The sequence below is a fragment of the Eptesicus fuscus genome, chromosome 2, assembly GCF_027574615.1.
Source record: "Eptesicus fuscus isolate TK198812 chromosome 2, DD_ASM_mEF_20220401, whole genome shotgun sequence".
NCBI classification, from domain to species: Eukaryota; Metazoa; Chordata; class Mammalia; order Chiroptera; family Vespertilionidae; genus Eptesicus; species Eptesicus fuscus.
Genome location: NC_072474.1, coordinates 89,167,137 through 89,180,621, shown reverse-complemented (window position 1 = coordinate 89,180,621; position 13,485 = coordinate 89,167,137). Strand labels below are relative to the sequence as shown.

The 13,485-nt window shown below is 34.5% G+C and overlaps 1 protein-coding gene across 1 annotated transcript in view; it reads right to left on the bottom strand.

The window, feature by feature from the left end:
* Nucleotides 1–13,254, bottom strand: part of GABRG1 (gamma-aminobutyric acid type A receptor subunit gamma1) — a 43,347-nt gene extending 30,093 nt beyond the window's left edge. The window contains exon 1 of the mRNA XM_008140269.3: nucleotides 13,151–13,254. Coding sequence (XP_008138491.2) covers nucleotides 13,151–13,254 — 104 coding nt within the window. The remainder of the gene's footprint in view (nucleotides 1–13,150) is intronic.
* Nucleotides 13,255–13,485: the final 231 nt, after the last annotated feature.

The window sequence follows — 13,485 nt, the reverse complement described above, 5'->3', positions numbered from 1 at the left end:
GTGTGGCTCTGTGCTTTGCTTTGACTAATAAAAAATATGTGATATGTGTCACTACTGAGCAGGAGGCTTAATGTAAGTTCATGATTCACAATATATCTCTTGTACTTCTACCAGAAGACTATCCATACTGACAGAGGCTACTCTATTACTTCACTCTGGGAGTGAAGGTAACATGGACAGAGCCACAGTTAACACACAATGAACATATAGACTAAACAAGAAATAAACAATTAGTGTTGTAAGCCACTGAGATTTGGGAGTAGTTTATTACTACAGTATACAACTTTTATTCCTATGTAAACTATGAGGTGCATTTAGTTAACAGAATTTTGAAGTGCTTATTTATATTAATTGTTGTGACATATTTAACTTCAAAAAGTATATACTAATGGTACAGTAGTATGATTTCCTTTTACATATTTGTATTTTTTACAGTATCAACATCCTTGTATTCCAGAAAGCACATGCTCATAGTGATTTATATTCCCCTTTTCCCGGCTAGCTCAGAGGTAATATGAAAATTGACCTCAATGATATTACAAAGCTATCTTTTCTCATTTTTGGCAGTAACAGGAAAACATTTATTAAGGTTAACTTTTCCTCATCTTCCTTCCAAACTTTTACAATTATCTTCAATCTGTTCATTAATTACCTTGAATATCATATTGGTATTGGTTTGGTGATTAAAGAGTACTTATCATAATTTCTAAAATAGTTCATATAACATATCTGATATCTCAATGTCTTTCATAGACTGAAAGACGTTTGTAGCATTTATATATGTTGAGTGAGTGAGTGTTCAAACCATTTTGGGAAAACAATTATGATTTTAAGTAATATTCTGAGAAATTCTACACATGTTCAAGGACTTCTTTTAAATAATTTGAATACACATAATCTTATCATTTACATTTAAGCTCTTGAATATTTTAAATTACTAATTGCTTATTTTAAAGATTGATGTATTGCTGTTATTACCTGCTACTGAATGCATATAATGCATCAAGTGCCTGCCATGTTTCAGAAACTGTGTACTAAGTTCCTTCCACATGTTATATAATTTACTGCAGAGTAACGTACTGAAGAAAATATTAATATTTCTATTTTACAGATGTAAAATGGGTTTATAGATTTCCAAGGATACACACTATTAAATAATAGCCAGGATTTAAAACAATACTTAGTTTGAAGACTTGTTTCCTCTTTCCTTTGAAGTTTGCACAATATAATTTCATTTTATCTTTATTACACAAACCAGGGTGGTTGGATTTGGAGTTTTCTAATTCATAAACACATACCTCAATGATGGTAAGCAATTTGAAGTGCATTAGGATTGTGCATGGGTAGGATGCCTTTTCTCTGCCTTTGAGTTCCGAGAGGTTAAAATAATAATCTCAAGGAGTCACACACTCTCTCTGTTGAGAATGACTATCTAACGTGTGTCCAATCCAATGCTGTAATTCACATATGGAAAAAAATATTATATACTACAAATGTGGTAAGTGCTGAAATACAGAGACAAATAACATTACATTCATGATCTAGACTATCTTATTTTTTAATAAAGGAAAAATGAATAAAATGATACATAACTCATGACATGGACAACTGTGTGGTGACCCAGGGGAAGGGGGAATGGAGGTAGAAGAGGACATAGAGGGGATTAATGGTGGTGGAAAAAATAAAATAAAATAAAATAAATGCTTCAGAAAATCATCACACACAAAGATGTTAATCACAGTATTATCTGTGGCAAGCAAATCTTAAACATTGTGAGTATGTTTAAGTAAATTATGATTTATTCATATGATGCAATTAACATTATCTGAAAAATAACATGTAGCACTCAATTTTTATTAAAACTGATTTATAAAATGGCTAAAGATGTAATGAAAAGCAGATTAATGAATACACTAAGTATGCTACAATAATAGAAACATACAAAATTTATTTTTTGGTATATTAATAGCATACTATAACCTTTCTGTATAATTTTGAAATATAAATACACAAAAATGAGTTAATTTGACATTCCTTCCTATCTTCTCCTATACACCACCAGATAGTGCTCTGAAATACGCTTCTAATCATAAAAAATAAATAATTAACTATAGAGAGAAGCGGAGCTTTATAACCTGCCAAGAAATCAATAGTGGCAGCTCTGAAAATTTGCAACTCGATTCTCCTGCCATGGGGACATAGCTGATTGACAGCCCCGACGCCAGTCCTCTGGAGGATCGCTGTGTTTGCAATAGACCACTAGCAAGTCAATCAATTAATGTAAATGATTTTTCCTACATACGACAAACATTCATCGAGTTTTACCCAGGATGGCCTGGTTTACATCGGTTTTTCCAGAATAATTATTAATAGCACCCTCTTTCACTGGCAAAGTGACCTAATTTGGATGATAAATTATACAGTCACCCTGAGCATAGTCCATATAAAAGTGGTTGTGAATGTCCTGGTTCTGACTCCAGGGGAAGGCTCTTCCATTAATCTGTTAAGAAAAGGCAGATGAAACTCCAAAGCCACGTCTCCTCTGTGAGCTATTGGTCATGGCAACTCAAATTGTGTTTATTTATAAACATCAGCTCCTATAAGCGTAGTAGTCAAGTGACAAGTTTCAGTAAAGAACATGCCAGTTATTATATTTTAGAGGAGAAGATACCCTAATGTCAAGGCCTCTAAGTACCAGCTTTTAAAGAGTATGTATAAGCACTGATTTTAGATCTAGAAGTCAAAATAGAAGTAAAATAAGAAATTTAAGAAAAAAGGGTTTGTTATTTTCTTTTCACCTTTATATTGCATTTGTTAAATTCTTTTGTATAAAAAATTCTTTGTAGGTTTGTAATGTTTTTATTACTTATAAAAGTTGGTAGGGCCCTAGCCGGTTTGGCTCAGCCCTAGCCGGTTTGGCTCACTGGATAGAGCGTAGGCCTGTGGACTGAAGGGTCCCAGGTTCGATTCCGGTCAGGGGCATGTACCTTGGTTGCGGGCACATCCCCAGTAGGGGGTGTGCAGGAGGCAGCTGATCGATGCTTCTCTCTCATCGATGTTTCTAACTCTCTATCCCTCTCCCTTCCTCTCTGTAAAAAATCAATAAAATATATATATTTTTAAAAAGTTGGTAGGGAAGTAAAATAACTAAAAAAGTGATATATAACAGACTTATCAACTTGAACCTGCAGGGTTTTAGGGAAGTAAAATAATAGTCCACTGGATGTGGTGGTTATTTTATTAACACAAAGGAATATGGCGCCCATGATTTGACACACAGAGAGAGGAATGACTTGAAATTTAGGAGGGAAAAGGAAGCCAAGCCAAGAAAATTAAGTAGCTGTTCTCTGCTATGTGTTTCCAATCTGTTCAGTGCTTAACTATACCAGTAAGTTGATCACATTGCATCTTTTTTAAAAATTCTTTATTGTTTAAAAGAATTACATATGTCTCCTTTTTTCCCTGATTGACCTCTCCCCAGCCGTTCCCACCCCCCCAGCACATGCCCTCACCCCCCTACTGTCTGTGTCCCTGGGTTATGCTTATATGCATGCATACAAGTCCTTTGGTTGCTCTCTTATTCCCCAGCTCCGCTGCCTTCCCTCTGACATTTGATGGTCTGTTCGAAGATTTTGTCTCTGGATCTATTTTTGCTTATCAGTTTATGTTGTTCATTATATTCCACAAATGAGTAAGGTCATGTGATATTTATCTTTCTCTAATTGGCTTGTTTCACTTAGCATAATGCTCTCCAGGTCCATCCATGCTGTTGCAAATGGTCAGAGTTCCTTCTTTTTTACAGCAGCGTAGTATTCCATTGTGTAGATGTATCACAGTTTTATTATCCACTCATCTGCTGATGGGCACTTAGGCTATTTCCAAATTTTAGCTATGGTAAATTGTGCTGCTATGGAACTCTCATTTTTAATTTTATATTGCATCTTTAAAAAAACACACATTTTTATTGATTTTAGAGATGGAGAGAGAGATAGAAACATCAATAATGAGAGAGAATCACTGATTGGCCACCTTCTGCATGCCCCCTCCTAGGGATCGAGCCTACAATCTAGGCATGTGCCCTGACCTGGAATCAAACTGTGACCTCCTAGTTCATAGGTCCACTCTCAACCACTGAGCAACACCGGCTGGACTTTTTTTTTTTTTAATATTTCACATCGAATCTTAATTGGCTACTTCATTTATGGCACTAATCTCCTTGAAGCCATTCAATGTCATATCATTAGTACTTAGTTTACTCCTTGACAAATAGCAGGTGTTCAATAAAAAAATACTTACTGAATAAATGAATAAATGGAAAGAATATCAAAGCTCATCTTGCTATTTGCAGGTAAAATTACAGTGAATGAAAAAAACAGCTAAAAACTATTATTAGCCTTAATAAGATAATTAAATTATTGTAGCTTACCTAATATAAAATTAGCTTTTAAAAAACACAATAGCTGAGTATCAACCTGTGAACCAGGAGGTCACAGTTCCATTCCTGGTCAGGGCACATGCCTGGTTTTGGGCTCAATCGCTCAGTGTGAGGAATGCAGTAGGCAGCCGATCAATGATTCTCTCTCATCATTAATGTGTCTCTTTCTCCCTCTCCATTACTCTCTCTAAAATCAATAAAAACATGAAAAATGTGTTCTGCCAGAATACAAGGAAAACAAAGTTACTGTATTCCATACCATATTGTAGTAATAAGAAGGAAATCAGTGTGAACATAATCTAGCCCTCAAATTCAGATCCAAGTGATTTGAAATTTACTATATGATAAAAGTGACTAGCCAGTTTGGATATGAAAAAAATAAATTATTCAATAAATTGTATTGAGATGCTTATTAAGCCATTTAGAAGAACATAAATTAGAGTCCTACTTATATAAGAAATTACAGATTATATAAGAAAAATCAAAATATAATAAATAAAGTATGAAACTATTAAGGAAGATATTGAGGAAAAAATTGACCTGTGGGGTAAGGGGGCCTTTCTGGGTAGCATGTAACCAAAATAAAAAAGAAAAAGAAAGATATAAAAATAGAAAAAGAATAACTTATGGATGACATGACACAATTTATTTTTATTGTTATTTTTTAAAATATATTTTTATTGATTTTTTACAGAGAGGAAGGGAAAGGGATCAAACCTGGGACCCTTGAGTCCGCAGGCCGATGCTCTATCCACTGAGCCAAACCCATTAGGGCTGACATGACACAATTTAGAAAAAGACTAGAGACACAGGATAGACTGAGACAAAGACATTACAACATACTTGGTATACATTACTCACAGGAGGGAAAAGACAAAAAAAATGATAAAATCATGCTAACATTTATTGTTACCTAGGGAAAATAAGTTCGTTAAAAATGTGACAAATTTTAGCCATCACATTGGCAGAACATTAAAAGTTTCATTACTTCAAGTATTGATGGTAATATGGAAAAGCGGCATTTTTGCAACCATTAAGAGAAAACTGAATTATTTTATGGTAAGTAATTTGGAAATATTAATGAAATATTGAAATTAAAGAGATGTACATATATATGAATGTACACAAAATGATGTGTGATAAAATAGAATGTATTATGAAGTAATTTAATAAGTTGTAATTCTTCTATAATATAGAATACCACATTGTCATTGAAATGTATGTACAACTGATTTCTAGATTAGTATACTAATCAAGAAAGATATCTCTAATATTAAATATGTGCCAAAAACAAGTGTTAGATTTCACTTACATAAAAATTTAAATATACAAATGTGCATACACCTGCAGGTTGGTGATTGATCTTAAATATCACAGTAAATATTAATAATAAAACAATATATTTTGCCAATTTTAGGAGTATTGTCTTTGTTTTCTTTATTTACTTTGTCAGGCAGGCCTACTCTGTTCTTTAAAAACGTTTAGCGCCCTGGCTCAGTGGGTTGAGTGTCAGCCCTTACACCAAGGGGTTACAGGTTTGGTTCCTGGTCAGGGCACATGCTAGTACCTGGGTTGCAGACAATCTTTGGTGGGGGGCATGCAAAGGCAGCCAATATATGTTTATTTCTCTCTCCCTCTTTCTTCCTCTCTCTCTAAATATAAATAAAAAATGTTTTTTTTAAATGTTTCGAAATTGGAAACCATGAGTCCGATGAAAAATCTTCAGGTAGTTGGTGAATATCCAAAGATTATAAATGTTCTTTTGGAACCATTTCCTTGTGTTGTTTTTGTTTTGTCTTGTTTTTGAGGATGGTAAACAAACTTTAATTTTCATTATGGTCTCTAAAGAAATGACAACTGGATTGAAGGACTTATATGCATGTATATTAGCATAACCAAGGGACACAGACACTGGGGCAGTGGGGGCTTGCCCGGGGTTGGAATGGCTGGGGGGGGGAGTTAATATGGGAAAAAGGAGACATATGTAAATCTTTAGACAATAAAAAAAATGAACATCAAATTCCCCACTGTTCCAATTTATATCCATAGAAATTGACAACATAAATTGGACTTACAAACAATACAACTCTTTATGACATTCACATTCTCTGTTTTATATGCTCTTCCACATCAGATAAATTCTACAAGGCCGCTAAAAATTCGACAAAGTGGAGGCATAATATTGACATTTGTTACATTATAAAATTTATTAAAAGATTTTGAAATTAAATGATAGAAAGTAATGGGAATTAGATTCTCTAAATGTGGAAAGATATACCTTTCCCCCTAAATCTTGGGGTCATCACATTAGAGATAAAACATTTTCATTGACACAAGGATCCTTTCAGATTATTCACTTCAAAATGGAGAGAATACAAATGAGTAGAACAAAAACAGCAAAAACACTCTAGTTAATTCTAGTTATGACAGTTTGAAGGTTTTTCAAAACAAATTCTAACTAAGGAAATGGCAGAAACAAATGCACATTCATAAGCCACCTGCACAGAGCAACAAACTGGTTTAAAGAACACATGTCTGAATAACACAAATGTAATCCAGAAAAAAAGCTTTGTGCTAGTCGAATATGGCTATTTTGTGGAATAGGTAATCCTTATTCAAGAAACTCTGCTGCAGGTGTTGGAAATTTTTTCTAATAATTATATACACCTAGAAGGACTGAGAGGTGAATGATGTCCTTGTATTTAAGCAATTCACAAATTGTACAACAATAAGTGATGGTTTTAAAAAGGTGGCCAAAGATTTAACTCTTTGGCTAGAGACCCTGATTCTAGCAGGCTTGGAGAACCAAATCACACCCTGATCACACCAATATTAAAATACGTATAGCCTTTAATAAGATGTTACCATTCTACTGTCGTATGTTAAATGACAAGAGTAAAGGCTCTCCTAGAAGGTATAGGTATATTGTTTTCAAAAGAAACTACCGAATGTTGAGACCATACCTGGGCCACATAATAGCAATGCTCTCTCTCTCTCTCTGTTCTTCAGTAACATTGACCCAAATTATCCCACTGAAAGCTGAGACTCTTCAACCTTTTGCCAGAGTTGCAATTCCCAGCCTCCTTGGTGTCCCCACTATAGCTCATCTAGAATTCTGAGTAGAATTTATGGCATTTTATGTCTTTGCTTGTTTATATTAATAAATAAGTCTCAACATACCCTTCAAGAGTTTATGTCCACTGGGAGCAAAGACGCCGCCCTCCTTGTCCTGTGTATCTAGCATATATACCGTCGCACATATGTCCTATATACATTGTACAAACACTACGAGGGCAAGGATTGTCTCCTGATTGCCACTGTTTCTCAGCTCTCAGAACTCAGCACATAGTAGTCGCTAAATGAATGCTGAGGTGGACTAAGGGACGAGGGGAAAATGGGGGACATCTGTAATACTGTCGACAATAAAAAATACAATGAATTTTTTTTTTAATTTTTACTGAGTGAATTAATAGCTAAGAGTACTTCCTGAAACATAGGGCTTCGGTTGGTAAAACTATTTGCGTACCGACAGGATTAGGTTCTGAGATATTTAAAAGTAGAAAAAATACCATATATTGTCATTTGCCTCCCACAGAGTACAAGAATTCTAACAAGCTTTTGCTTGAATGAGCTTAGTGATAAGGCATCTTTGGTTCTGTTACAGAGCATTTGATTTAGAAGAAAAATCCCTGCACACAGTTTTCACTACTTGGTTATGGTGTGTCTATTTCACATAGACATAAGAAGTTTAACTCTGATTTTTACATAGCATCCTTAAAAATAAGTATCCATCAGACTCCTCAACAAAACTTAGCTAAATTCCAACTTTCTTGCTTTTAACCCTTTATCTTATGATTTTTTATAGAGCAAGTACTCCAATTTGTTAGTTTTACCCAAATAATTAATCTAGTACTATACATAATATGTCAGATCATGTGATTGGTACACAGTAGACTTTTATACTTACTGTACTTCTATAGATTGCACTAGCCTCCCTTTCCTTTCTTTTCCTCCTTCTCTCCCTTCCTTTTTGTTTCCTTCATCCACAGTCATGTGTGTGTGTTTTTAATTTCTTTATTGATTAAGGTGTTACATATATGTTCTTATTCCCCCATTACCCCCTATCCCCCCACTCATGCCCTCACCCCCCTGGTGTTTGTGTCCATTGGTTAGGCTTATATGCATGCATACAAGGCCTTTGGTTGATCTCTCCCCCTTTACCCCCACCCTCTCCTACCTTCCTTCTGAGGTTTGATGGTCTGATCAATGTTTCTCTCTCTCTGGATCTGTTTTTGTTCATCAGTTTATGTTGTTCATTGTTTTTTTGTTGTTGTTTGACTTACATAGCATATGTAATCTGAGAGTTGTGCTGGTTTAGACTGAATACTCTGGGCATAGAATACGTGGATTTGAGTCTTGGATTCAAAACTTATCAGCAAGATGATCCTTAGTGAATTTCTAAAAATTGTTGTGCCCCTGTGTTCCCATCTGTAAAATGGGGAGAATGACAGTATATAGGCTTTATTCTTCCTTCATATTTGATTGGTAACTTTGCTAAGTATAACCTTCAAGGCTGAACATTTGTCTTTAGATTTTTAGAGACATCTCCCCCCTAGTCTTCTGGTATTGCTGAGAGACATCTCATGGCTCTCTAATTCTTTTTCCTTGATCATGATCTACTCCATCACCATTCTCTATCCCTAAAAACTCAGAATTTCCAGTTTATCTTTCAAGTTCAAAGGTATATTTTCTTATTTTGACTACAAGCTGTTTTCTTTTGATGCCATAAGTCTAGGTTTTTGCAGTGAGTATAAGTTCTCTCTCTCTCTCTCTCTCTCTCTCTCTCTCTCTCTCTCTCTTACACATGAACTAAACTCATGTCTACTTCATTCACCACTGTAAACCTAGCATGTTACAAGTTTTCAATAAATATTTGTTGTAAAAGAATGAATGATCTATTTTAAATCCAAAAGATATTAACGCACAAGAATCCAAGGACTTCACTTTATTGCACTTAAACCACTGTAACTAGGATAAATAATACTAGAATCAATGTGACTCCACAGGGTATCTGCTATTATGTTTTTTTCAGTTAACATTTTCAGTGTTATGTTCTTTCCGCATATGTTTTATCTTGATCTTGAAACAATCTGGAAAGGTAGATGTCATTTTTATTTTTCACAAATGAGGACTTTCTGCCTCAAAGATTGGCCTGAAATCACCCTGGTGGGAAATGGTAGAGCTGAAACCAGAATTTATATCTGATTGGAAAGTTTAGGGTTCTTTACTGGTACCATGCATATACTGAGTTATTCTCCTGAAGCCAGTATGTTCCATTTATGTCCACTTTGTCTTTTTCCCCCATGGTAGTGATTTGTCATATTTTGATAATATCGTCAATTTTTCAGTTTTCCACCCTGCTATTTTTTCTCTCCGTTGGGACTCCACCTTCACATATTATTTTCTTAGACAAGTTTCAACCACCTTTATATAAGTGTACAATATTAAATTAGTCTTCTCAATGTTTGAATGAAAGGTCAAACAGTTTCTTTCATTAGTTAGTCAAGTGTGTCTCATAGTATAAAATAAAACAAAATGATGGCATACCCAAAAGACTCTATACACAGGTGATTTATCAATTATAGCATTTGAATTTTAGCTTCAAAAACCTTTTTCACAGTCTTTTGAAAATGTAATTATCATGAAATATCATACTTAGTTTTTTTGCCTTCAAGTTTGGTTATCATTAGTATCAGAAAATTAAGCAAATAATCTAAATGACTAAGAAAAAATTCATTGACAACCATCTCCATATATTTAGTCAATATATATGACTAAAATTACTTTGAAATTATATATGTTATAAAGCGAGTGTATTTGAATATTTTTATTTGGGCAACTGAATGCTAAATTGTATATAATTGATTCATAAAATTGTTTTAAAAAATGAAAAACCTGTTATTTTCCTTGCGCTCTCTCAAATATAGCTTCTTGGTCAAAGCTTACAATAAATTACTTTTTAAAACAGCTGATATATCAAAACACTTCTCAACTCTTTTAAAATTTGATTATAAATAGATTTTTCCCAACATTAAAAATAAGTTAAATCAAGCTTAAGAGATTTTAAGCAACTTGTCAAGATGCCATACAGTCTCGTGGAGAATGAAACGCAGGAACCATAACTATAGCTTCAGTTACAGTAATGAGACAGGTTTTCATAGTTCAGGAATATAAAAATCAATATACTGTCCCTCCTTTGTGCTCTTAAGAGAAACTAACAATGAAGTAAGCTCTTGTCTCTGCTGAGATATAAGAAATAATAGGCCCTAATTTGGTAAATCTCAAAATAGATGACTTTGATGATTTATTTTAGAAACCAGCATAAGAAACCAAAATTCTTACACACAGAACCATCTATGGTTAGTTTTGAAAAGGCTCCTCAAAAGACAAAGAAAGGGAGAAAATACATAAATGTAAATGGTTTATATATGATGACATCAATTATCCCAAACTAAATATTATAAAGATGAAAAGTTCACCACACCGTAACTACTTTTAAAAAAATGAAGACATGAACTCTCATAATTGAGGCCCTACGAGTTCATTATAACAACAAAATATAGTTTTATTTTTTGAATATTTGTCCACTGGCTAGAATAATCCAGATTATCTATAGTACTAGGATAAAATGAATCATTTTTAGATTTGAACAGCATAACACCTCTATCTGACTCACTAATACAGATGGTATGAACAGCATAGGGAATTTCCTACTAGAACTTCCTTCTTAAAAAGTACTAAGAAAAAGACAGTGAAACAACTATTGAGTTATTTTTATGTTTCAGTTCATATCTTGGACATATTGCATGTGAAAAGTTAAGCAATCATAAACCATCTACTACTGCCCTTCATTTCCTAGATGAAGAAACTCTCGAGAGGTTAAGGATTCTTGACACATAAAATCATGTCTCCAGACTGCCAGAACCCATCTCTGTCCACTGCAACACACAACTTTTTAACAACTCCCAACTTTTTAAATTATGAGCAGCTAGAAGAGAATTCTGGGGCCAATTATGATGATCACCACATAAGTACTATCAAACACAAAATTACTGTTTAAAACAACACGTCTCTTTATGCCCTTAAGTAAGCACTTGCCTGTTAGGTTGTAAGGAAAACTTGCACTTCTAATGATAAAGGAGCACACAGGTTGTTATTTCAGAAAACCACTGGCTAAATCTGCTTTTATTTATGAAAACACAGATTCGTTTGTAATATTGTGAAGATGCGTGAGAGCCCTGATACCTATTTTACAAAAAAAATTTCTGTAATTTTCCTATAATATATTCAAAGCAATAAGCCATTATGACAAAACTTATATATAAGGAATAATTAATCAACTAGCACATTTGTGTCCATGCAAAATGTTTTAGTTTCTAAAGAAAAAGTATAAATAAACTAAAACTAAAAAAAAAACAAAAAAACAAACACACAAAAAAAACATTGAGTGTCAAACATTTTCTGGCATGTCTAGTATTACTTAGCATAATTCAATCCATTCTCTATTTTCAGAGAGAAAATATAGTTATTCTATCTGCTGGTATTGACAAAACTATTCACTGTTGGCATATACTAAAATTAATCATAATAATAATTCATTTTAGCAATGATGCAAGTAGTTATAAAGGCATGTTTTCATCTGCATAGCAATTGTGTTTTACTCTTAAGGGTCACATCATACAACAATATAATTTTAACTGTAGATTTATATAAAACAAAATCACACAACATACTCAGACTTGAACTACTCGGTATGTCCAAGATCTTTATAGGATCTAGGTCCTAATATATATATTTTAACTTCATTCATCAACTACTCCTATAGCTAGATTCAATACCTGAGCAGTTTAATTATTTTTTCGGAATGATTTAAAAGTTTTATTGAAAGGTATTACAACCCAAGCAGACCTATTAAGTTGGAGGTGTGGGGTTGATATTCTCAGTCTCTCTCTGTCTTTCTCACACCACACACACACACACACACACACACACACACACACGGCCAGAACATCATTTCTATCCACACACAATTTTTATTTTCATGTAGGCAGCCAATTAAAATAAAAATCTTTGGAATCTGGCTTAATAAAATATGCATATTTATTTCTAACATAAATATAGCACATGAGCCTGGTAGATTTTAGCCATATTTGTAATATACTTTGATATAAAGCCCTCCCCCCCATAGCAAAAAAAGGGGGAGGGGTAAGGAAAACAAAAACATTTGTATATAGAAAAGCATCCTACATACCATGCTATGAAACTCCTTAGTTTCGAAAATAGCCATTTCTATAAAATGCGGAATCATTAGAAAGTTCATCAGTGTCATTTATTCACTACATTTAGTAGGAAACCCATTTCTACTCCTCCTCCCCACTCCCAGTAACTGAGTCTTCACTAGTTTTGACCACGTTTCCGATCGAAAACAGCTGGACTAACCACCTCCATGCTCCACACATAGGTTCATGCCATTCTATCTGAAAATGGGTAGACCTAATCAGACAAGAAAATGATGGTAAAATATTGCACAGGTACCTGGGGAAACGCAAATGACTTAGACTGGTTTTTTTTTTTTTTTTTGGAAAGAAAGAAAAAGCGAGAGGGAAGGGGGGTAGGCACGAAAGAATAGTTCTCCCAGTCCTTGCATTTACTCACCAGTTTCCCAAATGCAGGGTCAGCAACAAGAACATCAGCCTCACCCCTCTACTTGGGCTCCACAGAAGGAAAGGGGAGAAGAGAAAAGCTTTCCAAGAACCCATCAGACTCGCTTTTCTCCGCTGCCTGCTTCAAGCCGGGACTTTTTCTCCCACCTAAGCTGCAGCCCAGGGAAGGAGCACCCGAAGGGAAAGTGTGGGGAGGCGATAGATACACCTCCCGACCAGGTAGGATGCGACTCCCAGCGGAATGGAGCCGGGGAGCCAATCGGACCGGGAGGATGCTGGCATCAATTATCTGGAAAACGTTTGGGCCAATCAGCGGCCCCGAGAGGC